Here is a 26,819-nt window from a genome sequence, read left to right as displayed (position 1 = left end):
CCCATCATCCCCTGATTTTTGGCATGGCTTAACTCACCCCAAATTGTCCCATTCTACAACTACGTCAATTTGCACGTTAGAAACCTCAAACTCAGCACCATGATAGCTTATCCACGTGTCCACATGCACGCCAAGTTTCAAGGCAATCCCATCATCCCCTGATTTTTGGGGAATTTATGAAAATCGGGCACCCCATTCACACCCCTTGGGATAGCTCCGTCAATTTGCATGTTAGAAACCTCAAACTCGGCACCATGAGAGCTTATCCATGTGTCCACATGCACGCCAAGTTGCAAGCAAATCCCATCATCCCCTGATTTTTGGCGCGGCTTAAACTTTTTAACTCACCCCAAATCAAGTCCCATTCTACAACTACGTCAATTTGCACGTTAGAAACCTATCCTTTGGTCCCATGACAGCTTACCCATGTGTCCCCATGGACACCAAGTTTCAAGGCAATCCCATCATCCCCTGATGTTAGGGGAACTTTTGAAATTTGAACACTCCAGTATGTCAGGGATTTAAAGTTGCAATTGCAGACAGCTCAATGGGGCCAGTTCCAAGGCAATCCCAACATGCCACGAGATAACCCTAAATCTTCTGGCACATTTGAAAAAGGGATTATTGAATTTGATAAAGTCTAAGTGAGCGCAGGAAGGACTTCTCCCCTTAGTCAAAGCAAGACACATACACCATCGCTGCAAGGCGGGAAGGGGAGAAGGGAGGGAAAGCAGGCAGGCAGCATGCATTGTAGTGCCGCAAGGATGGCTTGAGCACTAACGCATAGCAAACCAACCCATAAGTGGGCGCAAAGTGAGGCAAAGATGGCTGGTTCTTTCTTTCTAAGCCAGCAGTTACGCCTTGAGGGGCACAGAGGAGGACGATTGGGAGCAAACCAGGCACCAGGCGGGCAGAGAGGCAGGCAGAGTAGGCGAGGAGTCAGTCCTGGCAGATGCCCCACCACAGCAGCACCCCGGGGGAGGCGGGCAGACAGGCAGGCAGGCATGGGTTGGCGGGCCCAGAAAAGCTGGTACCTTGCACAAGTAAGCCATAGATCTGTGGGGGAGTCAGTCCCAGCAGATCCAGCTACCTCACAAGGATGGCTCCCAGGCAGGCGGGCAGGCGCCTCCACTGTAGTGGCTGTGCTCAACTCGGCGGGCGCACTACAAGACGAGTTGAAGTGAGAGCTCACTTCTCAGGAAACGTAGTGGCTGTGCTACGGGAGATCGGTGGACTGCTGGAGCTTAGCTTTTTCTCTGAGGGGAAGTCCATGAGTTGAAGTGACAGCTTGCTTCTCAAAGACAGGGTTACAGCGGAAGAGGGGTGGGACGAGACCGGGGAGACAAGCTCGACCAGTGACTACTACTAATCCCCACATCCTGGAGGACCACAGCATCCCACACAAAGTGGCTGTGGTGAAGTCAATGGCTGTCATGAGTCGAAGTGAGTGCTGACTTCTCAGGAGGAAACTTAAACTGTCCCTAGTATGCACTAAGTGGCTGTGCTATGGGAGTTCGGTGGACTGTTGGAGTACCAGCCGCAATTGGGGAAGTGAATGAGTTTCAGTGAAAGGTTGCTTCTCAAAATCAGCACACAGATCAAGGACTCCATTTGATCCCCGAGCTATCTAAAGGGTGACCCGTGGACTGCTGGAGTTTTCCTCCGGTTCCCGGTGGCTGGGATGGGTCTCGGCTTCTCAAAGCCATGGCACTGCTGCATATGCAGTGCAGCTTCTCGAAAGAGAGCTGTCCCACGGAAAAACGGTGCATTACTGGAGCTTAGCTTTTTCTCAAAGGGGAAGTCAATGAGTTGAAGTGAAAGGTTGCTTCGGAAGTCTATGGCTTTCATGAGTTTCAGTGACAGCTTGCTTCTCAAAGAGGGCGTTACAGCGGAAGAGGGGTGGGACGAGACCAGGGAGAGGAGCTCGACCAGCTGCTGCGACTAATCCTCACCCACATCCTGGAGGACCACAGCATCCGCAGTAGTGGCTGTGGTGAAGTCAATGGCTGTCATGAGTTGAAGTGAGTGCTCACTTCTCAGGAGGAAACTTAAACTGTCCCTATGCACTAAGTGGCTGTGCTATGGGAGTTCGGTGGACTACTGGAGTACCAGCCGCAATTGGGGAAGTGAATGAGTTTCAGTGAAAGGTTGCTTCTCAAAATCAGCACACTGATCGGGTCACCCAGAGGTCCACAGCCTCTACGTAGTGGCTGTGCTGAAGTCAATGACTTCCATGAGTTTAAGTGAAAGGTTGCTTCTCAAAGGCGAGGACTTGCCTGTTTCATTTTCGCAGCGAGACAGGCAGCTGCAGTAACACTCACAACCACACACACAAGGACAGCTTTTGCACAGAGGCTCATGAGTTCAAGTGACAGCTTACTTCTCAAAACCATACTTCGGGATCAGGGAGTACGTCTTCCACTCCCAGGGCACTCCAAAGGGCGACCCGTGGACTGCTGGACTTTACCTCCCTCAGTTGGGGAAGTGAATGATGAGTTTAAGTGAAAGCTTGCTTCTCAAAGACGGGTTACAGCAGAAGGGGAAGAGGAAGAGGATGAGACTGAGGAGAGAGAGGTTGCTTCGGAAGTCTATGGCTTTCATGAGTTTCATGAGTTGAAGTGAGTGCTCACTTCTCAGGAAAATTAAACTGTCCGTACACACTAAGTGGCTGTTCTATGGGCGATCGGTCGACTGCTGGAGTACCTCCCACACATAGGGGAAGTCCATGAGTCGAAGTGAAAGCTCACTTCTCAGATAACTTGAATTGCGAGACTGGGGAGAGACGCTCGGCCAGCTGCTGCAACTAATCCTCCTCACCCACATCCTGGTGGAACAAAGCATCCACCGAGAAGTGGCTGTGGTGAAGTCAATGGCTGTCATGAGTCGAAGTGAAAGCTCACTTCTCAGGAGGAAACTTAAACTGTCCCTATGCACTAAGTGGCTGTGATATGGGCGTTCGGTGGACTGTTGGAGTACCAGCCGCAATTGGGGAAGTCCATGAGTTGAAGTGAGTGCTCACTTCTCAGGAAAATTAAACTGTCCGTACACACAAAGTGGCTGTGGTATGGGCGATCGGTGGACACCTGGAGTACCACCCGCACATAGGGGAAGTCCATGAGTTGAAGTGACAGCTTGCTTCTCAGGAGGAAACTTAAACTGTCCCTACGCACTAAGTGGCTGTGCTATGGGCGATCGGTCGACTACTGGAGTACCACCCGCACATAGGGGAAGTCCATGAGTTGAAGTGACAGCTTGCTTCTCAAAGACAGGGTTACAGCGGAAGAGGGGTGGGACGAGACCGGGGAGAGAAGCTCGACCAGCGACTGTTACTTATCCCCACATCCTGGAGGACCACAGCATCCACAGTAGTGGCTGTGGTGAAGTCAATGGCTGTCATGAGTTGAAGTGAGTGCTCACTTCTCAGGAGGAAACTTAAACTGTCCCTGTGCAGTCAGTGGTTGGGGAGAGAGGCACGGCCAGCTGTGCCTCCACCGTAGGGGCTGTGCTCAAGTGTCTGAACTTGAAGTCGAAGTGAGAGCTCAAAATTGCTCCATATGAGACTGGGGAGAGAAGCTCGACCAGCGACTGCTACTTATCCCCACATCCTGGAGGACCACAGCATCCGCAGTAGTGGCTGTGGTGAAGTCAATGGCTGTCATGAGTTGAAGTGAGTGCTCACTTCTCAGGAGGAAACTTAAACTGTCCCTGTGCAGTCAGTGGTTGGGGAGAGAGGCACGGCCAGCTGTGCCTCCACCGTAGGGGCTGTGCTCAAGTGTCTGAACTTGAAGTCGAAGTGAGAGCTCAAAATTGCTCCATATGAGACTGGGGAGAGAAGCTCGACCAGCGACTGCTACTTATCCCCACATCCTGGAGGACCACAGCATCCGCAGTAGTGGCTGTGGTGAAGTCAATGGCTGTCATGAGTTGAAGTGAGTGCTCACTTCTCAGGAGGAAACTTAAACTGTCCCTATGCACTAAGTGGCTGTGCTATGGGCGTTCGGTGGACTGTTGGAGTACCAGCCGCAATTGGGGAAGTGAATGAGTTTCAGTGAAAGGTTGCTTCTCAAAATCAGCACACAGATCAAGGACTCCATTTGATCCCCGAGCTATCTAAAGGGCGACCCGTGGACTGCTGGAGTGTAACCTCCCTCACCCTCAATTGGGGAAGTGAATGAGTTTCAGTGAAAGGTTGCTTCTCAAAATCAGCACACTGATGGAGTCACCCAGAGGTCCACAGCCTCTATGTAGTGGCTGTGCTGAAGTCAATGACTTCCATGAGTTCAAGTGAAAGGTTGCTTCTCAAAGGCGAGGACTCGCCTGTTTGCTTCTCAAAAAACCATACTTCTGGATCAGGGAGTACGTCTTCCACTCCCAGGGCACTCCAAAGGGCGACCCGTGGACTGCTGGAGAGAGGCAGCCTGGCTAGTGGTGGTGGTGGTGCCAGGCATTGCCTTGCCCCCTGCTTGCACCTCACCTAAACGTGCAGTCAATCATGGACAAACGGTTGTAAACCGCCCAGAGAGCTTTGGCTGTGGGGCGGTATATAAATGTAATTAAATAAATAAATAAATAAATAAATAAATGGAGTCTTTTGGAACTGGGTGGAAAACTATCCGGATGAGTTGACTAAGCTGTACCGGACGCCACAGAAATGAAATGAACTCAAGTGCGGTGCTTTGCCCTCACAGTCAGTCACACACACGCACGGTGACAAACTCTGCCTAGTGCCTACAGAGAAAAAACCAGCCTGCCTGAACTGTAGTGTGCCTGCCAACCCAAGGAGGGGTGGAATTAAAGGGAGCCTGCCTGTCACTCCCACGAGGGCTTGAGGGTGGGGTATCCCAGCAGGGGGAGATTGCCCTTCAGAAAGACCAGCTGCTCCACCAAGTCCGGCTCCAAGCGAGAGCGGTGAGGGGTCACTATGTCGCCCGCCATAGAGAACACCCTCTCGCTTGGAACACTGGTGGGTGGGCAGCTGAGTCGATCCATGGCCACCCGCGCCAGGTCCTGCCAAATCTGAAAACGGGATGACCAGTAGGCCAGGGGGTCCATGGAGGAGTCCTCGATGGGCTCTGACAGGTAACGCTGCACGGTGGTTGCAGCGTCATCCTGGCTGGTGGCTGGGGAGGGTCTCTGCCCAAACACGGTGTGCAGAGCCTCTTCCCAATACCCCTCGCCTGTGCTGCTGCTGGGAGGGATGCAGGTGAGGCTGCTGCTGGTGCTGCTGGTGCTGCTGCGGGGAGGGGTGGCCTGCTCCTCTGCCTCACTCTGCCCCACCCTCTTGGCCCATGCCGCCCGCACTTCGCCCACCAGCGTTTCCACCCAGTGCTGCCTGCTATTTGGCCCACAAAGCCCATCCTTCACACGAGGGTCGCACATGGCTGCCAACATGTGGACCCTGTCGGTTTGGATGGGCTCCAGCCTCCGCGTCACGCCGTCCCTCAGCCTAGTCACCGCTTCGCGGACCTCGGGCTCGAAGCGCCTGCCGGTGACGGGATCCCTGTACTCCAGAAAGTCGCCCATCTGTTTCTGGAGATGCCTGCATACAGGGATCACCTGGCTGAGGAGGGCAGAGCTTTTGCTCAGGGTCTCGGTGGCGTTCAGGAACGGCTTGAGGACCGCCACCAGCTGGGACATGGCGTCCCACTGCTGCTTGCCCAGGTGGTGGACGCCCATGTCCCTGACCCTGAACAAGTCGTGGATGGCACGCTGTTGCTCCACCATCCGCTCCAGCATCAGGTAGGTGGAGTTCCAGCGTGTCACCACATCCTGCACTAGCCTGTGCTGCGGGAGATTCAACTCCTCCTGCTTCTCCCGCAGCAAGCGACTGCCCTTGACGCTGTGGTGGAAATGGCCTGCCACCTTTCTGCAGCTCTCCAGGAGGTTACGGATCCCGGACAGGGGACCGAGGTTGGGCTTGCTGCTGCCCATCCCAAGGCCATCCCTCACCACCAGGTTCAAGACGTGCGCGATGCAGCGGACGCCCTCGAATCCGCCGTCGCGCACCGCCTTCACCATGTTGGCTCCCCCGTCCGTGACCATGTAACCGCGGGTGACCTTCTGCCCAGCTAGCCACCCATCCACCATGCGGTTCATGGCCTCCGTAATCTCCCCTGCCGTGTGGGACTGGTCCATCACTTGCGTGTGGAGGAGGGCCCAGCAGTAGCCCTCCTTGCCAGTCCCTGTAGTGCTGGATCCTTCCTGCCCCACGGCTGCCCACCAGTGTGCCGTCAGGGACAGGTAAGCGTGCACTCCGCCCTCGCTGGACCAAATGTCCGAGGTGAAGTGCACCATCCGTGCCTCTGCCTGGCACAGACGACCCAGCACTAACTCCCTGCAGGAACGGTACAGGGAAGGCACCACCCGCCTGCTCAGGGTGGTGCGACACGGCAGCTTGTAGTATGGCACCACAAGCGCCATCAGCCTCTTGAAGCCTGCGTTGTCGACGAGGCTGAATGGCTGGTCGTCCAACGCCACCATCTCACCGATTGACGTGGTGATCTGGGAGGGCGTTGGAAAACGCCATCTTGTGGTTCCATACTTCCCCCACCCCATTTCCGGCAGGGTTGCCTGCCTAACCCTTGTGGGGATGGGAGATGGAGAGCTGAGACTGGAAGTGCCAGCAGCAGCAGCAGCAGCAGCAGCAGCAGCAGCCGCCGCCTTCGGCTTTCCCCTGGAACCAGTCGCCTTGCCCGCCTCTTTCCCCAGCAAGACCGACTGGTGCTGCCTCTTAAGATGCATCTTCATGCTGCTGGTTCCATAATGCCCTGTCGATGAACCCCTGCTTAGGCTGAGTTTGCAGTGGCGACAGACAGCAAAGCGGGGATCCGCTCCCAACTCAAAGTGGTCCCACACGATGCTTGTCTTTCGTTTCCGTGGTGACACCACCAATTGCCCGCCTGAGCTCTCTGGTGTTGCCACAGAAACAGGGGTGTGGGATGAGACTGGGGAGAGAGCCTCGGCCTGCTGCTGCTCCTCCTCAGCCCCCACATCCTGGAGGCCCACCGCCTCCTCCTCCTCCTCCCCCCCCTCCACTGTGCTGAGGACCTCGTCTAGGTCCATCATCGGGCTCGTGGGCTGAAAGGAGAATGAAGGAGTTGGGGATACTCCTCCTCCTCTAATGGCACTGCTGCCACGTGCCTCTTGCAAACGGGCACTTTTCCCATTCCCACCCTCAAAAAGAGAACGCCGGGCACAAGTTGCAGAAGAGAGTGGCTCTGCCTGCTGCTTGTCCTGCTTCTGTTTTGGAGCAGTCAGCCAAGGAGTTGCCCGTTTGAGTTTCACAGGAGGAGAGGAAGCCTGCTTACTGCTGGCAGACTGAGCCTTGCTGCTTTCAGCACGCCTGCTTCCTCTTTTCATGATGACTAACAAAATATTAATACTACTAATACTATGTATAAGGTACTACTAAGAATATGTATAAGAAGATATAATATGTTTAAATGTAGGGAAATGGGACAAGAACAATAAAATATACTACTACTAATATGTATGAGAATATACTAATATATATATATATATCTACTACTAAGAATATCTACAAGAATATAATAATATGTTTAAGAATATTACTAATAAATGTAGGGAAATGGGACAAGAAATGGGACAACCACTACTATAACAAGAACAAAATATGAATACTACTACTACTAATATGTATGAGAATGTATACTAATAGACTACTAAGACTATGTCAAAGAATATAATATAATATGTTTAAGAATAGGGAAATGGTGTGCGTATGCTTTCCCCAAAATGCTCAATCTGTGGCTGCCTGTTGAACTTGACAAAAGCAGCCCACTCCGTCGAAGTTACACAGAGAAGAAAAAGAGAATCCAATTTTTTTGGTATATTTGGTATATAGAAGATAGAAGGAAACACAATCAGGATTTAAGAGAGGGGAGGGGGGAAAAGAACCAACCACTACTATAATATGTATGAGAATGTATACTAATAGACTACTAAGACTATGTCAAAGAATATAATAATAATATGTTTAAGAATAGGGAAATGGTGTGCGTATGCTTTCCCCAAAATGCTCAATCTGTGGCTGCCTGTTGAACTTGACAAAAGCAGCCCACTCCGTCGAAGTTACACAGAGAAGAAAAAGAGAATCCAATTTTTTTGGTATATTTGGTATATAGAAGATAGAAGGAAACACAATCAGGATTTAAGAGAGGGGAGGGGGAAAAAGAACCAACCACTACTATAAGAAGAACAAAATATGAATACTAATATAATATGTATGAGAATATATACTAATGGACTATGTGAAAGAATATAATAAAATATGTTTAAGAATATAAATGTAGGGAAATGGGACAAAAAGTGTGTGTATGCTTTCAAAAGAAAGCTTTCACAAAAGCAGAACAGTCAGGCTTTAATACAGGGAAGGGGGGGGCAACCAACCCAACCACACACTCCAAAATTCAAAAATAAAGTTTATATTAAATCAAAGTAAGGGGAAAACACAGGGCAAACTAAGCTACAAGTCAGAAAGAAGCAAACAAACACACACACGCGCCAAACTAAACCTATATTAAATTAATCTATCTCCAAAGCAGGAGCACTAGCTAAGTAAGTGTTCCCTCCACGAACGCCAACCCACAAAGAGACACAAAACAGAAAGTTCTCAGGGTGGGTCTGCCTTAGTCCCCCCTCCAACGCTGGGATTGGAGGAGGATGCTTTCTGAGGAGATCAATTCTCATCAGGATTGGGAGTTGAATGTGCCTGTCATCGCTTCCAAAAAAATAAAAAAAAAAAATAAAAAAAACCCAAACCCCGATTTTTAAAAAAATATTGCACGTGAACCACAGCACGCAGAAAGTTGAGAGTGGTCTCAAAATGACCCCCATCCACGACTCTCTGTGCACAAGAATTTTCAGAACGATAGCTTAAACCCCCCCCCAGTTATCCCCGATTCTTTCCCTCAATGCAATCCTATGGGCGAAAAGCCGAAACGGAGCCCCGCGGTTGACCCGATTTTTAAAAAAATATTGCACGTGAACCACAGCACGCAGAAAGTTGAGAGTGGTCTCAAAATGACCCCCATCCACGACTCTCTGTGCACAAGAATTTTCAGAACGATAGCTTAAACCCCCCCCCCAGTTATCCCCGATTCTTTCCCTCAATGCAATCCTATGGGCGAAAAGCCGAAACGCAGTTTGAGCCCCGCGGTTGACCCGATTTTTTAAAAAATATTGCACGTGAACCACAGCACGCAGAGAGGTGAGAGTGGTCTCAAAATGACCCCCATCCACGACTCTCTGTGCACAAGAATTTCCAGAACGATAGCTTCAAAAACAACGTAGTTATGCGCGATTATTTGCCGCAATGCAATCCTATGGCGAAATGTTTTCAAGATGGCGACCGGAGCGCTCCGCCTGAACTCGGAGCTCCGAAAAATGGTCGCTTCTCTTCGCCTTGCTTCTAGGGGGTCCGCGGTCCGCTCCTACTCCGCCTCTGGGTAAGGCGGAGCAGGCCAATCCGCTACTGCTTCTACGCTCCTAATCGGAGCGGAGCACATCCCTAATCTTCACATGCAAAGGTCTAGAATTTTGCAACCATCTGTTTATTTACTAACATCATTGCTGCTGCTGCTGCTAAAAGAATTGAAATAGCCCACCTCATCTGACACTTAGCGCCCTCTTTTTAAAAAATTGCATCCATCTTTATCGCCCCTAGTGACCCTTGCCCCCAATGTTAGCATGGGGTTGAGGCATTGTGAAGCAATGGAGATTTTTCAGGGCTGGGCTGGAATACCACAGCTACTCTTTCAAGTCTGGTGCTCGCGCCCAGCGCTGTGGACCCCAGAGGACACATCGTCCAGCGCCCCCTCGATCCTGGTGCAGGCCCCGGGCGAAAGCATTTTGAATTCTGTGGGATTCCACAAGCTATTTGGGATTCTCGCTTAAGCGCTGTATTAAAGAGGAAGCAATGTTGGCGTCTGCGAGCGAGTCCCTCTTAAATTTCCCTGTTAACGTAGGATTTAATCCTGTGGTCAATTTCCCGGAGAAACCTGGAAATGGACTGAGAGGTTGAAGCCTGCGGGTGTAGGGTTTTCTGCACCTCTGCTATAGGGCGACCATATGAAAAGGAGGACAGGGCTCCTGTATCTTTAACAGTTGCATAGAAAGGGGAATTTCAGCAGGTATTATTTGTATATATGGAGAACCTGGTGAAATTTCCTCTTCATCACCACAGTTAAAGCTGCAGGAGCTATACTAGAGAAACCAGATTTAACAGGGGGCAGGGCATGTGCAACTTTAACTGTTGTGATGAAGAGGAAATTTCACCAGGTGCGACATGCATACAAATGACACCTGCTGAAATTCCCTTTTCAATGCAACTGTTAAAGATACAGGAGCCCTGTCCTCTTTTTCATATGGTCACCCTACTCTGCTATAATGCAGACATTGTGGCCCTGTGTGAAAGCGGGGGGGGGGCAGGAAAGGCAAGAGGAAGGACGGTAGCTCAGTAGCTGCCTTGCTTTGCAGAAGGTCGTAGAATCTTAGACTAGCAGAGATGGAAGGTGTCGTTGTTTACAGCTACAGAGTCTTATCAGCCCTGTCTGGGAATCCGGCCAGCGACGACGCTCCCAGTTGCCAGGAGTAACGAGCAGAGATAAGCGAGCTCACAGGACAGTTCACCAAGGTCCAATTCCGATAAATCCCAAGGAATGTAGAAAACACGGAGTAGCCAGCGGAACCAGTAACAGCCACAACAGCTGTCGCTAGTGCTGTGTGATTCTTCGAGGCTTCCTTTTAGACAAGGCCTTAGCCGGGACCCGGCCTTCTCCAGCTGTGGCTCATTCACGAAACTTCCCTCTCAGCCAGCTATATAAGGGCGGCGTTCATGGAGCTGAGTTTCTGGCCCACAGCTGAGGCCTTCTCCTCGCAGGCCGAACTTGCTCTCTGCGCTTCAATCGCCCTCTTTGCCGAGGGCCGGGTGGAGGACTTGCTTCCATCTCAGAATCTGCACCATCGGAGACTGGAGGAGGTGGAGGAGGGTGGCCTTCACGTAGGGTGACCCTATGAAAAGGAGGACAGGGCTCCTGTATCTTTAACAGTTGCATTGAAAAGGAAATTTCAGCAGGTGTCATTTGTATATATGGAGAACCTGGTGAAATTCCCTCTTCATTACAACAGTTAAAGCTGTAGGAGCTATACTAGAGTGACCAGAGGGCAGGGCTCCTGCAGCTTTAACTGTTGTGATGAAGAGGGAATTTCACCAGGTTCCCCATATATACAAATGACACCTGCTGAAATTCCCTTTTCTATGCAACTGTTAAAGATACAGGAGCCCTGTCCTCCTTTTCATATGGTCACCCTACTTCACGGGGCACTCCCGAGGGGCCTGCATCTTCTTCAGCTGCACGTCCCTTCTCTTCTTGCAACGCTGCCTCTGGAATACCCTCAGGGGAAGGAGAGTCCACAACCTCAGGTAAGTGAGGTTCCTCCTCAGAAGGACTCCTCAGAAGGGCCAGGCCATTGAGTCAAATCCTTGCTCCATGCAGGAATCCACCTTAAAGCTTACCTGACAGATGGCTGTCCAGCTGCCTCTTGAAGGGCTCTAGTGTGGGAGAGTACACAACCCCACTAGGTCATTGGTTCCATTGTCATACTGCTCTAACAATCTGGAAGTTTTTCCTGATATCCAGACGGAATCTGGCTTCCTGCAACTTCAGCCCATCATTATGTGTCCTGCACTCTGAGATGACTGAGAAGAGATCCTGTCCCTCCTCTGTGTGACACCCTTTCAAGCATTTGAAGAGTGCTCTCATGTCTCCCCTCGGTCTTCTCTTCTCCAGGCTAAACAGGCCCAGTTCTTTCAGTCTCTCCTCACAGGGCTTTGTTTCCAGACCCCTGATCAACCTCGTTGCCCTCCTCGGAACCCCCTCCAGCTGGTCTGCATCCTTCTTGGAGTGTGGTGCCCAGAACTGGATGCAATACTCAAGATGAGGCCTAACCAGTGGGGAAATAGAGGGGAAACAGAACCTTGCACGATTTGGAAGCTATACTTCTATTAATGCAGCCCAAAATAGCATTGGCTCATATTCAGCTTGTGATTTAAGATCCTTCTCGTTTGTAGTACTGCTGAGCCAAATGTAACTGCGCATTTGCTTTCTTTCTCCTTGGTGTAGACCTTGGCCCTATTAAATTTCATTCTGTTGCTTTCAGCCCAGCGCTCCAGCCTATCAAGATCGCTTTGGAATTTGTTTCTGTCTTCCAGGGTATTAGCTATCCCACCCACTGCTGTGTCATCTGCAAATCTGATAAACGTTCCTTTCACCTCCTCATCCAAGTCATTAATAAAAATTAATGATCCCAAGATCTTGCCTGAAACCCTGAAGATCCATTGCTGCCATCAGAGTCAATAAGACTAGGCTAGATGGACCAAGGTCTGACGCTGTATAAGGCCATTTCCTATGTTCTTATGAGGTCGGCAAAGGGGCTTATACAGCCCTTCACACAGGGGCTGGTGTGGCTGTGCAGGTATTGTCCAAACCAGTGCAAAGTTCTGCAGGGTTTGAAAGTTGAGTGAGGTCCACTGAGGCACCTCAGATGTGGAACTTCTCTGGGCAAAAGACTCAGCTGGCTCAATGGTTGGGCAATTTTGAGAAGGTTATGAAAAAGCAACAACACCTCTTTCTTTTCCAGAAAGCCTTTGCAACAGTGCGAATTGGAGTGCCGTTGCTGCGTTTTGAACATTTAAGGCTGTATGCTTGCGTGTTTTTAACCAATTTATACTGTTTTGTTTCATGCCTGGACGTTTATGTAAAGTCTTGAGTCTCCTTTATGGAGAGAGGTGGGCTGGAGGAAGGAAGGAAGGAAGGAAGGAAGGAAGGAAGGAAGGAAAGAAAGAAAGAAAGAAAGAAAGAAAGAAAGAAAGAAAGAAAGAGAGAACTCTTTGACCAACAGCCGTTTTGGGGTAAGGCTTTGGTGGACCTCAGGTAAGACAATGTGAGGGCCAGAGGTTGCCTGAATTAGCGCTGAGCGCCCGCCCTCCTACACTGCACTGCGACAGCCTGTGCACAAAGCAAGGATAACCCCCGGAGGCTCAAGGCAGGGAAATAAGTTGCTTAGAGACCACCTTATGGATGGCTGAGGACGAAAGGTCAGCCTAAACTCCACCGAGCTATTGACAGAGCAGTTGCTGGAGAAACAATGAAACACAGCAGTCTTTAAGCTCCTTTGCTTAATTCTTTCCCAAAGGGACAGCGCTCTCGATGGGTCCTTTCTCCTCATTGTTTGCTCACATGCAGCAACAAAGGGAAGGGGGTAAAACAGGAGGCGTGGTGGTGGTGGGTTATGCCCGTAAAGTCACAATTACTAATAAACTAACAAGCCTGCAGAGTCAACTGGTCTTCGCCCGACTGCGGCCTTAAGGACTCAAGACAAGCCGTGCTGGATCACACCAAGGGCCCATCTCGTCCAGCATTGTCTTCACACAGTGGTCAACCAGCTGCCCACGGGAAACCCACAAGGAAGTCAGGAGTGTAACAGCACCCTCCTGCCCATGTTCCTGAGCAATTGGTGTACATAGGCCTACAACTCTGATACCGGAGGTAGCATATAGCCATGTAGACTAATAGCCATGGATAGCCTTCTCCTCCAGGAATTTATCCAACCCCCTTTTAATTAGCCATTCAAATTGGTGGCCATCACCACATCTTGTGGTAGTGAGTTCCATAGTTTAACTCCATGCTGTGTGAAGAAGTCCTTACTTTTATCTGTCCTGAATCTCCCACCGATCAGCTTCATGGGTTTTAGTATTATGGGAGAGGGAGAAAAATGTCTCCCTAATCCTCATTCTCCACGCCTTGCATGATTTCGTCCTACTCTATTGTGTCTCCCCTTACTTGCCTTCCCCAACCTGATGCCCCCGAGTTACATTGGACTACAACTTCCATGGGGGAAGGGGGGGAGTTGTAGTCGAACATATCTGAAAGGCGCCACATTGGGGAAGGATGCTGAGTTGCAATCTTGCTGTATATGCCCCTCATATCCTAAAAAAACAAGTCTCATTAGTCAATTAAAATAACTCCCCTAGTAATAATAATAGCAACATTCACTGTGAAAATCGTGATTACTATTAATGAAAATAAGTTTCAGAATTAACTGAGTCACACCTCCACAGCCATACCTCCAATGCTGCTCCTGCTCACAGACTAGTTATCTTTAAAAGTTCAGCTACAGTTTGGTGTGTACAGCAAGGTTTTACACCTACACAGAGGACGCTTCCTCTTTTTTTATATATTTATTTATATATTTATTTATTACATTTTTATACCGCCCAATAGCCGAAGCTCTCTGGGCGGTTCACAAAAATTAAAACCATAATAAAATAACCAACAGGTTAAAAGCACAAATACAAAATACAGTACAAAAAGTACAACCAGGATAAAACCACGCAGAAAAATTGATATAAAATTAAAATACAGAGTTAAAACAGTAAAATTTAAATTTAAGTAAAAATTAAGTGTTAAAATACTGAGAGAATGAAAAGGTCTTCAGCTGGCAACGAAAGGAGTACAGTGTAGGCGCCAGGTGGACCTCCCTGGGGAGCTCATTCCAAAGTCAGGGTGCCACAGTGGAGAAGGCCCTCCTCCTAGTAGCCACCTGCCTCACTTCCTTTGGCAGGGGCTCACGGAGAAGGGCCCCTGTAGATGATCTTAAGGTCTGGGCAGGTACATATGGGAGGAGGCGTTCCTTCAAATAACATGGCCCCAAACCGTTTAGGGCTTTGAATGTCAATACCAGCACTTTGAATCGGGCCCGGACCTGGACTGGCAACCAATGAAGCTGGAAAAAGACTGGCATGATGTGGTCTCGTCGGCCAGTCCCTGTTAGTAGGCGGGCTGCCCTGTTTTGTACCAGCTGAAGCTTCCGGACCGTTTTCAAAGGCAGCCCCACGTATAACGCATTGCAGTAATCCAGACGAGAGGTTATCAGAGCATGGATAACTGTAGCTAGGCTATCACTGTCCAGATAAGGGCGTAGTTGGTATATCAACCTAAGCTGATAAAAGGTGCTCTTCGCCACTGAGTTCACCTGTGCCTCAAGTGACAATTCTTTTTAACTTGGGTCTACATCTGGTGTTTGAAGTCCTAAACACCAATTGCACCAACACCAATCAGAAAGAGCTATGGGAGCACACCATGGGGAGGGTTTCAGTCTCTCTACAGACCTGAGCTTTGAGAGAAAACACCGAGCAATCAAAAGTATCACAGAATGTAGAACTTCACGGGAGGTGGGGACGGGGGGCGAACCTTAGATTTCTTCCCCAAGAGTTGTTTAAAAGTAATTGTGATTGGAGACTCATTTCCAAATCAAACTGATGGGAGCTTGCCCATCACTACAATGGTAGGCTTGGCTGGACTGCCAGGCATGCGGCAAAAGCGATGCACAAGCAAATTGGATTGAACTGTCAGCTTGTAAATAATGGCCCCGTTCAAAAGACACCTTCAATCACGGTTTTAACCATGGTGGTTAAGCCAAAAAGCCAGGCTGCGTTTAGGAGACACCTTAAACCACAGCTTTAACCATGGTGGTTAAGCCAGAAAGCTGGGCTGTGTTCAGAAAACACCTTAAACCACGGCTTTAACCACAGAGAGTAAGGCCTTAGCTAAACGGGGCTTTATGCCAGGGCGATCCCCGGGATCATCCCTGTGCATCCACATGACGCACAGGGGATCCCGAGATCAGGAAGGAATGATCCCTCCCTTGCCCCGGTATCTCGCCCTCCACCTTAGGCCCGGTTTCGCCGCGGACCACGGAATGTGTGGTCGGGTGTCGCAATTTGTCCCGACTCCTCGCAGTTGCTCGAGGGGAGCCGGAACCCGCAAATGGGGCGCAGAGCTCCTCATGACCTCTGCGCCCATCAGGGGTGGGGTGGGGTGGGCGGAGAATTTTCTTCTTCTTTTTTTGTTTTAAAAAAGGACTTACCTTTTACACACAAGTGCTTGTGCGCTTCGGTCTCTTTAAAACACACACAAAATGGCAGGCACCCCGCCTCTCCACCATGGTTAAAGCCATGGTTTATGGTGTCTTCTGAACACGGCCTGGCTTTCTGGCTTAACCACCATGGTTAAAGCCATGGTTTAAGGTGTCTTCTGAACAGGGCCTGGCTTTCTGGCTTAACCACCATGGTTAAAGCCATGGTTTAAGGCGTCTTCTGAACACGGCCTGGCTTTCTGGCTTAACCACCATGGTTATAGCCATGGTTTAAGGTGTCTTCTGAACACGGCCTGGCTTTCTGGCTTAACCACCATGGTTAAAGCCATGGTTTAAGGTGTCTTCTGAACACGGCCTGGCTTTCTGGCTTAACCACCATGGTTAAAGCCATGGTTTAAGGCGTCTTCTGAACACGGCCTGGCTTTCTGGCTTAACCACCATGGTTAAAGCCATGGTTTAAGGCGTCTTCTGAACACGGCCTGGCTTTCTGGCTTAACCACCATGGTTAAAGCCATGGTTTAAGGCGTCTTCTGAACACGGCCTGGCTTTCTGGCTTAACCACCATGGTTAAAGCCATGGTTTAAGGCGTCTTCTGAACACGGCCTGGCTTTCTGGCTTAACTACCATGGCTAAAGCCATGGTTTAAGGCGTCTTCTGAACACGGCCTGGCTTTCTGGCTTAACCACCATGGCTAAAGCCATGGTTTAAGGTGTCTTCTGAACACGGCCTGGCTTTCTGGCTTAACCACCATGGCTAAAGCCATGGTTTAAGGTGTCTTCTGAACTCGGCCTGGCTTTCTGGCTTAACTACCATGGTTAAAGCCGTGGTTTAAGGCATCTTTTGAATGGGGCCAGTGCTGCCAGGTTCTGGAGGGCCTCAGGGCAAAACACATAGCTTGGAGCACCACCTTCAGGGAGTCTCCCTTCTCAGCGCCATGGTCACCAGCTGCTCTTCCTCCGCCTCTTCTTTCTCATCATTGCTCCCACCTGCTTGCTTGGCAGGCAGAGAGCCAGGGAGCCAGTAGGCCGTGGCCTCTCCTGCTCCTCCTTCTCACCACCACTATTGACTGTTGTCTGGGCCAGAGCGAGAGGCACGCGAAGAAGTGGATTGCGAGGGTGAGCTGGAGAAGCCACTCTAGGGGGCTCTTGTCAGTGGGGCCCTGCTGGGGCGTGGGTCCTTGACAGGTGCCTGACCATGCCTACCCTTGATGCCGGCCCTGATTTCTACCCCATATGGTCTTCCTTCCTTTTTAGACACTTCCCCAGGAAAAATCTGAAATGGCGAGGATTTTTTTTTTTTAATGGGCAGTGGGACAGGGGGTGGCTTTTAACCCTTTCCCTGGAATCCTCTTCACCTGCTCAAGAGGTCTCCCAAAACATGTCCCCAACACAATGCACCAGCCCTATCTGAGAACAGCAACACTAACAAAAGAAAGGATAACTTGAACCCTACCTCGGCCACAGTCAGGACCCAGGAAGCCGAGGAAACAATGGCAGGTCCCTGAAACGCAGTCGCCATTTCCGTAGCAGTTGCTGGGACAGTTATCCACCGATTCTAAAACAGGAAGAAGCAGAGAAAATGAACGGATGAAGGAAAAGTCAAAGCACCTTATTTATGAATGGGGGGGGGGGTGGGGGAATCGCATGACGGAACGCCTCTCCCGACATGAAGCTACCCGTACACTACGCTCAACATTTAAGGTCCTCCTCCGGTTGCCCACTCCGAGGGAAGCTTGGAGGATGGCAACAAGAGGCCTTTTCAGTGGTGGCCCCCCAACTATTATTATTATTATTATTTATTTATTTATTTATTTATTTATTTATTTATTTATATAGCACCATCAATGTACATGGTGCATGGAACATGGTGCATGTACATGGAATGATCTCCCTGATGAGGCTTGCCTGGTGCCAACATTGTTATCTTTTCAACGCCACATCAAGACTTTTCCCTTCTCGCATGCATTTAAAAGCATACGTTGATTTTTTTTAAAAAAAATAACCCCAGAATAATTGTTTTAAATAGATACTGTCTGTCCTGGTTTGTAATCTGTTTTTTATGCTATTAAAGTTTGTATATTGTTTTTTTAATGTTCAACGTTTTAATCTTGGTAAACTGCCCAGAGAGCTTCAGCTATGGGGCAGTAGATAAATGTAAATAATAATAATAATAATAATAATAATAATAATAATAATAATAATAATAATAATAATAGGCCTGATTTGCCTGTATAGTGGCTCTTGCGCAAAGCCACTGAGGTGATCCCTTAAGTATGGAGACTTAACAGGAACTGTGAGTAGTTTTCTTATAAACTAATTGTCCCTCTATTGATGTCCACTGTGTCGCTCTTGCTGTGTGAATGCACCACCAGTGACAACCACACCAACTCTGATTGGAACTCGTATTCATTTGTGCTCTGCACAGAAATATAATGAGCCGGCTGCCTTTGCTTGGCCTTCCACCCCCCTCTTATTTCCCCCTCTATATACTATATACCGACCCACTTAGATGACAATGCATCTGATGAAGTGGTTTCTGGCCAATGACAGCTTATGTCATAATAAATTTGTTATTCTTTAAGGTGCTGCAGGACTTTTTTGCCATCATATGCTAGGGTACATTCTGCAGTTTGGGATGAACTGATAGTAGCAACCCTCTCTTAGGCCTTAGCTAGACCTAAGGTTTATCCCGGGATCGTCCTGGGGTCATCCCTGTGCATCTAAATGACACACAGGGGATCCCGGGAGCAGGCAGGGACGATCCCGGGATAAACCTTCGGTCTAGCTTATTCAACATGCTCCACCTTCAAAATTTGACCTCCCCTGCCACATTTATTTTTTTATTCCTTTGTTACATTTCTACCCTACCTTTCCTCCATGAGCCAGAGACAGTGTACAGGATTCCTCCTTCTCCTCTCCATTTTAGCCTCACAACAACCCTGCGAGGTAGTTTAAGCTAAAAGTCAGTGACTGGCCCAAAGTCCCCCAGTGAGCTTTCATGGCTGAGTAGAGACCAGAACCCAGACTTCACAAATCCCAGTCCAGCACTCTAACCGCTACACCACACTCTCTCTCATCAATTGTCCTACGCCAACTTCTGCTCCTACCCCAAAATTCTGCTGCCATCCCAGTCCCCATTTTGTTCGCTTCTTCCCTTTCTCATTATTTTAGCTTCTGCTTTGCCATGAGGTCTAGAAACAGTGAAAATTGAGGCGCTCTCCGTTTTGAAAGTGCTGTCTGTTTTCAATGCAGAAAGCAAAATCCCAATCTAGCAGCCTTGTAGAAATTGGGATGCCAAGCACTATGAATCACAGCGCTGCAATTTGCACGCAGATCTCTTCTGCTCGTGGGCTTTCTCAGGCCCTTTCTACACGAGCCGTTTTTCCAGGGATTATCCCTGTGTGTCCAAATAACGTACGGGGGAACCCAGGATCAGGGAGGGATGATCCCTCCATTTCCCCTGGATAACTGAGACCTTAGTTATCCTGGTTTTACATGTGGTCCTGGGACGATCCTGAAGACCGCAAGCGGTTTGGGTGCCCGTCCCGGCTTTTCCCCTCTTTCCCGCGAGTAGTGGGGGTCATTAGAGAGAAGGATCAGGGACAGGGGAATCCAGGGCCCTTGGGGGTGGAGTGGGGAGTGAGGTTGGGGCTTCCCCCCCCCTTACCTTTTAATTTTCGCTGGAGCACAACTGCACTCCAGCTCTGGCCCTTTAAAAAAAAATGGCGGCCACAACGGGCACAATGCCCATGACATTGCGCGGCCCGTTTAGACTGAGGGCGATGATCTCAGAAGCAGGTAAGTCCGGGATCTCCCCCTCTCTACACCTGTAGGTGTAGAAAGGGCCTCAGTCACTTTCAGAGAGGGGAGAACTGCATGTGGGCGCTCTTTTGCCTGCACAGAACAACCCCTCCGCTGAAATGAATGGGGAAATCAGTGTGGGCAAAATGTGAACCGGAATGTAGGTGCTAGTAAAGTATCAATGGATTAGCGTGCTTTTTCATCGCACGTTTTCTAGTATTATTTATTTATTTCAGGAAATCCCAATTTTATGCCTGATGCCGCCAGAGTTGGCTAACAACATAAAACCAAATAGAATATCAATATCAAAACAATCAAGAAACGATATTTAAAACCACAGTATCAATAAAGCTGAGCATTACATCACATCATACAACGTATCTAAAAAAAAAATGCATATCCTGTGGGTTGGAGGATACAACTGTATCCCATACATAATGAAATGCTTTTGCCAAATAATGCCAGAAAAATCCAGGCGCTAAACATCAGCTGTTTCTTGCCTTCGAAAAGCAAATAAGTAAAGGGAAAAACGTGTCTCACATTTTCTGTTTTGTTTTAATGACAGGTTCAAACGGTTAATTTTTACCATTTTGTTCTCATGGAGGAAAAAAAATATGGCTTATTAAATGTTAATTTTTCCCCCAAGGAGAGAATAAAGTTACTTTTTAAAAAAAAAATGATTTCTTAGCACACGTTTGCATGAAGACAAGGGTACCTTTGTCCATGTGGGGCTTGGAGAAATGACAAAATAGCAGGGTTATTTTGAATCTATTGTTTCTGATCCTTACTAAATGTAATGTGTGTCTTATTAAAATAGGATGTAATTATATAGGAGATGCCTTAACTTAGTTGGGATTCATTTTTCATTGAGACAGGTTCGAAAGACAGGCGGTGGTTGGGAAAGAACTCCTTATTTTTTAAGGCCTTCATTCAGGTCTTTGTGGTAGTGAAACCATTTCTAAAATTTCTCACTTCTTCTCTGCCAAGAAAATTAACCACTCAACTACCTACGTGGAAGTGACATTAAGAACACTGTGGTTTTTTCTAGGTTACTGGATGTGAGGTGCAGGGTGGGGAGAGATTGGTTATTGCACGGTCCAGGTCTGCGCCTGATTCAAAATGCTAGTATTAACATTTAAAGCCTTAAACAGCTTGGGGCTAGGTTATCTGAAGGAACGCCTCCTCCCATATGTAACTGCCCGGACCTTAAGATTATCTTCAGGGGTCCTTCTCCATGAGCCCCTGCCAAAGGAAGTGAGGCAGGTGGCTACCAGAAGAAGGGCCTTCTCTGCTGTGGCACCCCGGCTGCGGAATGACCTCCCTAAGGAGGTTCGCCTGGCACCTACATTTCTTTTCAATGCCAGGTGAAGACCTTTTTATTTTCCCAGTATTGTAACAGTTTATTATCTTAAGTTTTTTAACTTCACTGTTTTAAAACTATATTCCACTCCGTTTTTTAAATCTCTGTATGCTGCTTGGTTTTATTCTGGTTCTACTTTTATATTTTGTTTTTATGTTGTGGTTTAAGTTTTATTCTTTAAATTGTACTTTATGGTTTTAATTTTTGTGAACTGCCCAGTGAGCTTCAGCTATTGGGCAGTATAGAAATGCAATAAAATAAATAATAATTTTTAAAAGGCTATTTGTATGTACCTGCCTGGACCGTAAGATCATCCACAGGGGCCCTTCTCCGTGAGCCCCTGCCAAAGGAAGAGAGGCAGGTGGCTACTAGGAGGAGGGCCTTCTCTGCTGTGGCACCCCGACTGTGGAATGAGCTCCCCAGGGAGGTCCGCCTGGCGCCTACACTGTACTCCTTTCGTCTCCAGCTGAAGACCTTTTTATTCTCTCAGTATTTTAACACTTAATTTTAACTTAAATTTAAATTTTACTGTTATAATTCTGTATTTTAATCTTACATCAATTTCTGCTGCGTGGTTTTATCCTGGTTGTGCTTTTTATACTGTATTTTGTATTTGTGCTTTTAACCTGTTGGTTGTTTTATTATGGTTTTAATTTTTGTGAACCGCCCAGAGAGCTTCGGCTATTGGGCAGTATAAAAATGTAATAAATAAAATAAAATAAGGGCGAACAAGCGATGTTTGAGCTGACCAAGATTCTTGGAACATCGACTTAGCACTTGTCTCGTGCCTGATTTATGTTTGGGTTTGCGATTGCTGCTTGTTTTCATAGCAAGGGGGAGTTACAAAACGAACAGCGAACAAATCTGAATGTTGCGCAACCCTCCCTCTACAACCTGTGGTGTAGACATGCCCTATCTTTGCCCAGGCAAAAGCCAGCCTGGAACCTTTCTAGAAAGCTTCCTGCTGGGGAGAGCCAATAGCCAGCCAGGCTTGAGTAGAGTCACTCCATTACCTGGGAAGCCTTTGCCACCTAAGGAGATGCCCCAATGTGTCAACCTGGTGGCTCACTGCCCAGGGCATCTCCCCAAGGAGTTGTTGTAGGTTCCTCGCTGTCGCCCTAGCGGCTCTCTTTTTTCTGAAAGCAGACCTCGAAGACAGCAGAATGGTGAAATGCTCTCCTCGGTTTGCGAGTAGGCACTTTTGCCAAGGCCTGGTAGTTGTGCGGTCAGCTTTTTAAAGCTCGCCTTGCTCTGTCCTGCAATTACCTATGTGGATTACTTTTTCTCTGGACAAAATGCAATTATATATATTAAAGAGATGGACAAATTGGTTAGGCTCCCAATAGATCTTTCTTTCCCCCCACTCGTCTCGGATTAATTATCTACCCTCTGGCTGGCTGGGTTCGCCGGCGGAACAGCGGCTGCTGCAGTATTTCTTCCTTATTTATCTACTGGGTAGCATCAGGCTTAATTACTAAGGGCCTCTCTCTCTTGGGCTAGAGGCCAAAGCGATGTCTGCCCGATACCAGACCTTATTAGAGGCCGTGGTAATGCAACTGCCTGTTAAAAGTTACATATTTTATAGCCTCCGTGCCTCACTGACTGGTCCCCAGGCATTGAACAAATTTGATGCCAAGAAAAACATACAAACAAACCAAACATTATGCATTTAGCAGGGTGAATGCGGGAAGGGGGAGCTTTGGAAAGGAGTGGAGTAGTAGCTAGCATATAATTAGGGCCAGCACCAGTTCCAGACAACAGATTAAAGACGGCGTCATTTCTGCAGCTAAAGTACCGATCAAACGCTTGTGAGACGTGGCCAGCATTTGGCGGAAGGGTCATGGGTTGCAGTACCACTGGCTTCCCATTGAAACCAACTTGAGAACAGTTATGATGGGCTCAAACCAACAGGTCACCTTAGATACCTAGAGCAGACAGAAGCTTCACACACTTCCCATTGATCATAGAATCATAGAATAGCAGAGTTGGAAGGGGCCTACAAGGCCATCAAGTCCAACCCCCTGCTCAATGCAGGAATCCACCCTAAAGCATCCCTGACAGATGGTTGTCCAGCTGCCTCTTGAAGGCTTCTAGTGTGGGAGAGCCCACCACCTCCCTAGGTAACTGGTTCCATTGTCGTACTGCTCTAACACTCAGGAAGTTTTTCCTGATGTCCAGCTGGAATCTGGCTTCCTTTAACTTGAGCCCGTTATTCCGTGTCCTGCACTCTGGGAGGATCGAGAAGAGATCCTAGCCCTCCTCTGTGTGACAACCTTTTAAGTATTTGAAGATGTTATTATGTCTCCCCTCAATCTTCTCTTCTCCAGGCTAAACAGGCCCAGTTCTTTCAGTCTCTCTTCATAGGTCACCAACAGGTCACCTTAGATCACCTAGAGTAGACGGCAGCTTCACACACTTCCCATTGATGTGTAAGGCTGTAAGAACATGAGAACATAAGAAGTGCCGTGATGGATCAGACCGGAGGTCCATCTAGTCCAGTGCTCTGTTCACACAGTGGCCAAAGAGCTGTCAACCAGGGACCAACAAAGCAGGACATGGTGCAACAGCACCCTCCCACCCATGTTCCCCAGCAACTGTTGCACACAGGCTTACTGCCTCAAATATTGGGGTCCCTTGGAAGCAGCCTAGACTCTCCCCTCTTGCCCCCCACCTCACCCTCCAAAATCAAAGGGAGAGTGCTGGAGGTAGCACATAGCCATCCGGGCTAGTAGCCATGGATAACCTCCTCCTCCAGGAATTTATCCAACCCCCTTTTAAAGCCAACCAAATTGATGGCCATCACTACATCTGGTGGTAGTGAATTCCATACTTTAACTATGCACTGTGTGAAGAAGGACTTCCTTTTATTTGTCCCGGATCTCCCACCAATCAGCTTCATAGGATGACCCCGTTGGGTTCTAGGTATTCTGAGAGAGGGAGAAAAATGTCTCTCTATCCACCTTCTCCACACCATGCATGGTTTTGTACACCTCTATCATGGCTTCCCTCAGCTTCCTTTTCCCCCCAAGCTAAACAATCCCAGCTGTTGTAATCTTCCCTCATAGGGGAGATGCAAATAGGCCATGAGTACAGGATAGAACATGAGAGCCAATCGAAGTGGCTAAAGTGCAACAGTGAAAAAGGGGACATGGCAGAGACATCTGGGGTGGGACACCGTGCCTAGGTGTTTCTATGCAAATGCTAGAAGCCTCTGAGCCAAATTGGGAGAATCAGAGTGCTTGGTTTCAAAGGAGAATGTGTCCTGTTTGCAATGCTGAACATGGATGTGAGCAGGGGCATTTCTTTCTTTTTTTTGAGAAACGTTCCCAAATTTGCAATCACATTAGAAAAATTAGTTCAATACTATTTACTATTTTAATTGAGTTTACTGTAATTTTAACTTCCCTCGGAACCTGGGGAGGTGGGGTATAAAATCCATAAAATAGACACATATTTCGACTGCAACCAGTCTCCAAAATCTCAGACAAGGACCTTTCCCAGACCTGCTACTAGAGAGCCCTTTTAGAGAGGCCAAGGATTTAACCTGGGGCCTTCTGTATGCAAAGCTCTACCATGGTGCTATGGACTCTTGCTGATGAGCCGAGGAAATGCTAAGGAGGTCAGCTGAAAGACATCTGGAAAGGAGCGTGGAGGGAAAAGACGGTGGACGAAGAGAAGGAAGAAGTAAAAGCTGAAGCTGGAAGGAGAGGCGAGAAAAGCAGATCGCAGACAGCTCTGAAAAGAGAGACAATTCAGCTAATCAATGGCCAACTTGGCACGGGCAGCACTCGCAAAGAGCTAAATTAAACAGGAGCTGCTGTTAGTGGCTGGGTGGATGAGGATGTGTGTGTGTTTTCTCCTAGAGCTAGAGAATTCCTTCTGGAGAAGACGCAGACACTGAAACCATATGATAATGATGACAATAAGATATGTAAAGAGTAACACTTTGTTAAATTATGGAATAACAGAAGAGTTCTAAGTGGTATAACATATAGACACGAGTGGGAATGGCGACCAGATGTTGGAGTGCTCCCGTTTGGGGTTCCTTCTAGGTTGCCAGCCAGCCACCTCCATCTCCAGGCTACTATAAAGCACAAGAGGGCAACCGTTTTTGGTCCAGGGGATCAGATTACTCCCCCTGACCAAGCTGGCAGGCCGGATGATGTCAGGGGGTGGGGCCTCACACCCAAAGCCCCGCCCACTCCCATGACATCATCTGCTGTGCCCCACCCACTTTTTCATGGTGCAAGTGCTGGCTGAGTCAGACTGCTCCTTTGCGTGATTGGAGTATGAACGGCGCAGGAAATGATGCAGGGGAATCCCCAGTTATCTCCTATCTTTGATTGGAGTTAACAAAGGGATTCCCCTCTGAACCACTTCCCCTCAGGGGATAGGGTGGGGCATGGGGAAGGCAGGAAGCAGGCCCCGCAGAAGGTACTCAACCCTCCATGGGCCAGATGGGCATCAGCATGGATTATGAGTTGGATTAGCCCTCCTCTGCTTTAAACTGCCCTCCCTTGCTTTAAACTGTCAGGATACTCCGTTCCATACACACAGACCCAATTCTCTGTTTTTCTTTTCCATCTGACCCTCAATAATCCATGGCAGTCTTCTTTGGGCTCTTTTGTTCTATTCTTCATTTTTAAAATTATGCTTCAACCAACTTCAGGGTACCTCAGAACATGGTTAGGCCTCATTTTGAGTATTGCGTTAAGTTCTGGGCACCACACTTCAAGGACGCAGACAAGCTGGAGCATGTTCAGAGGAGGGCAAGCAGGATGATCAGGGGTCTAGAAACAAAGCCCTATGAAGAGAGACTGAAAGAACTGGGCATGTTTACCCTGGAGAAGAGAAGATTGAGGGGAGACATGAGAGCACTCTTCAAATACTTAAAAGGTTGTCACACAGAGGAAGGCCAGGATCTCTTCTCGATCATCCTAGAGTGCAGGACATGGAATAACGGGCTCAAGTTACAGGAAGCCAGATTCTGGCTGGACATCAGGAAAAACGTCCTGACTGTTAGAGCAGTACAACAATGGAATCAATGACCTAGGGAGGTTGTGGGCTCTCCCACACTGGAGGCATTCAAGAGGCAGCTGGACAGCCATCTATCAGGGATGCTTTAAGGTCAGGGATGCATTAAGCAGGAGGTTGGACTTGGTGGCCTTAGAGGCCCCTTCCAACTCTACTATTCTATGATTCTGATAGCCCTCCCTTGTTTCTCAATGGCCCTACATTGGCTGAGTTTCTCTTAGCATTCGCGTAAATGGAGGAGGGATCTCGCGATAATCACATCGCGGGATCTTCTCTCCTTCGTCGCAGACTATGAAGTAGGTCAAGCTAAGGCCTCGGTGTTTTAGTTAGTTAAATATCATTTAAATAATTTATGGCTCACTTCTCTGCTGGCGCATCCATACCAACGTGCGACCACGCTGAAAAAAAATTAACAACCAAAATACGAGACATGATCAATCGATAACGTAACAAGCACATGTGCGTGGTGGTTTTTTTTCTTTCTTTTTTTTTTTGAAGTTTAAAAATAAAATAAAATAAATAACTGTGGCGGTAGCAGCACTGATTACTTTTGCCTCCTCTCACACCCGTAACGAATCGGCACCTGTGTGTATTACACAAATCTCTGAATGATGGAAACTCCCCCTCTCCGCAGATAATGTTGCGAAACCCAGTAATTCTGATTGATG

At 48.4% G+C, this 26,819-nt stretch overlaps 1 protein-coding gene across 1 annotated transcript in view; it reads right to left on the bottom strand.

The window, feature by feature from the left end:
* Positions 1–26,819, bottom strand: part of TENM4 (teneurin transmembrane protein 4) — a 478,872-nt gene that overhangs the window by 181,690 nt on the left and 270,363 nt on the right. The window contains exon 10 of the mRNA XM_063127306.1: positions 17,410–17,511. Coding sequence (XP_062983376.1) covers positions 17,410–17,511 — 102 coding nt within the window. The remainder of the gene's footprint in view (positions 1–17,409; positions 17,512–26,819) is intronic.

This window comes from Elgaria multicarinata, chromosome 5, assembly GCF_023053635.1.
Source record: "Elgaria multicarinata webbii isolate HBS135686 ecotype San Diego chromosome 5, rElgMul1.1.pri, whole genome shotgun sequence".
Lineage (NCBI taxonomy): Eukaryota > Metazoa > Chordata > Lepidosauria > Squamata > Anguidae > Elgaria > Elgaria multicarinata.
This window is presented reverse-complemented; position numbering and strand designations above follow the sequence as displayed.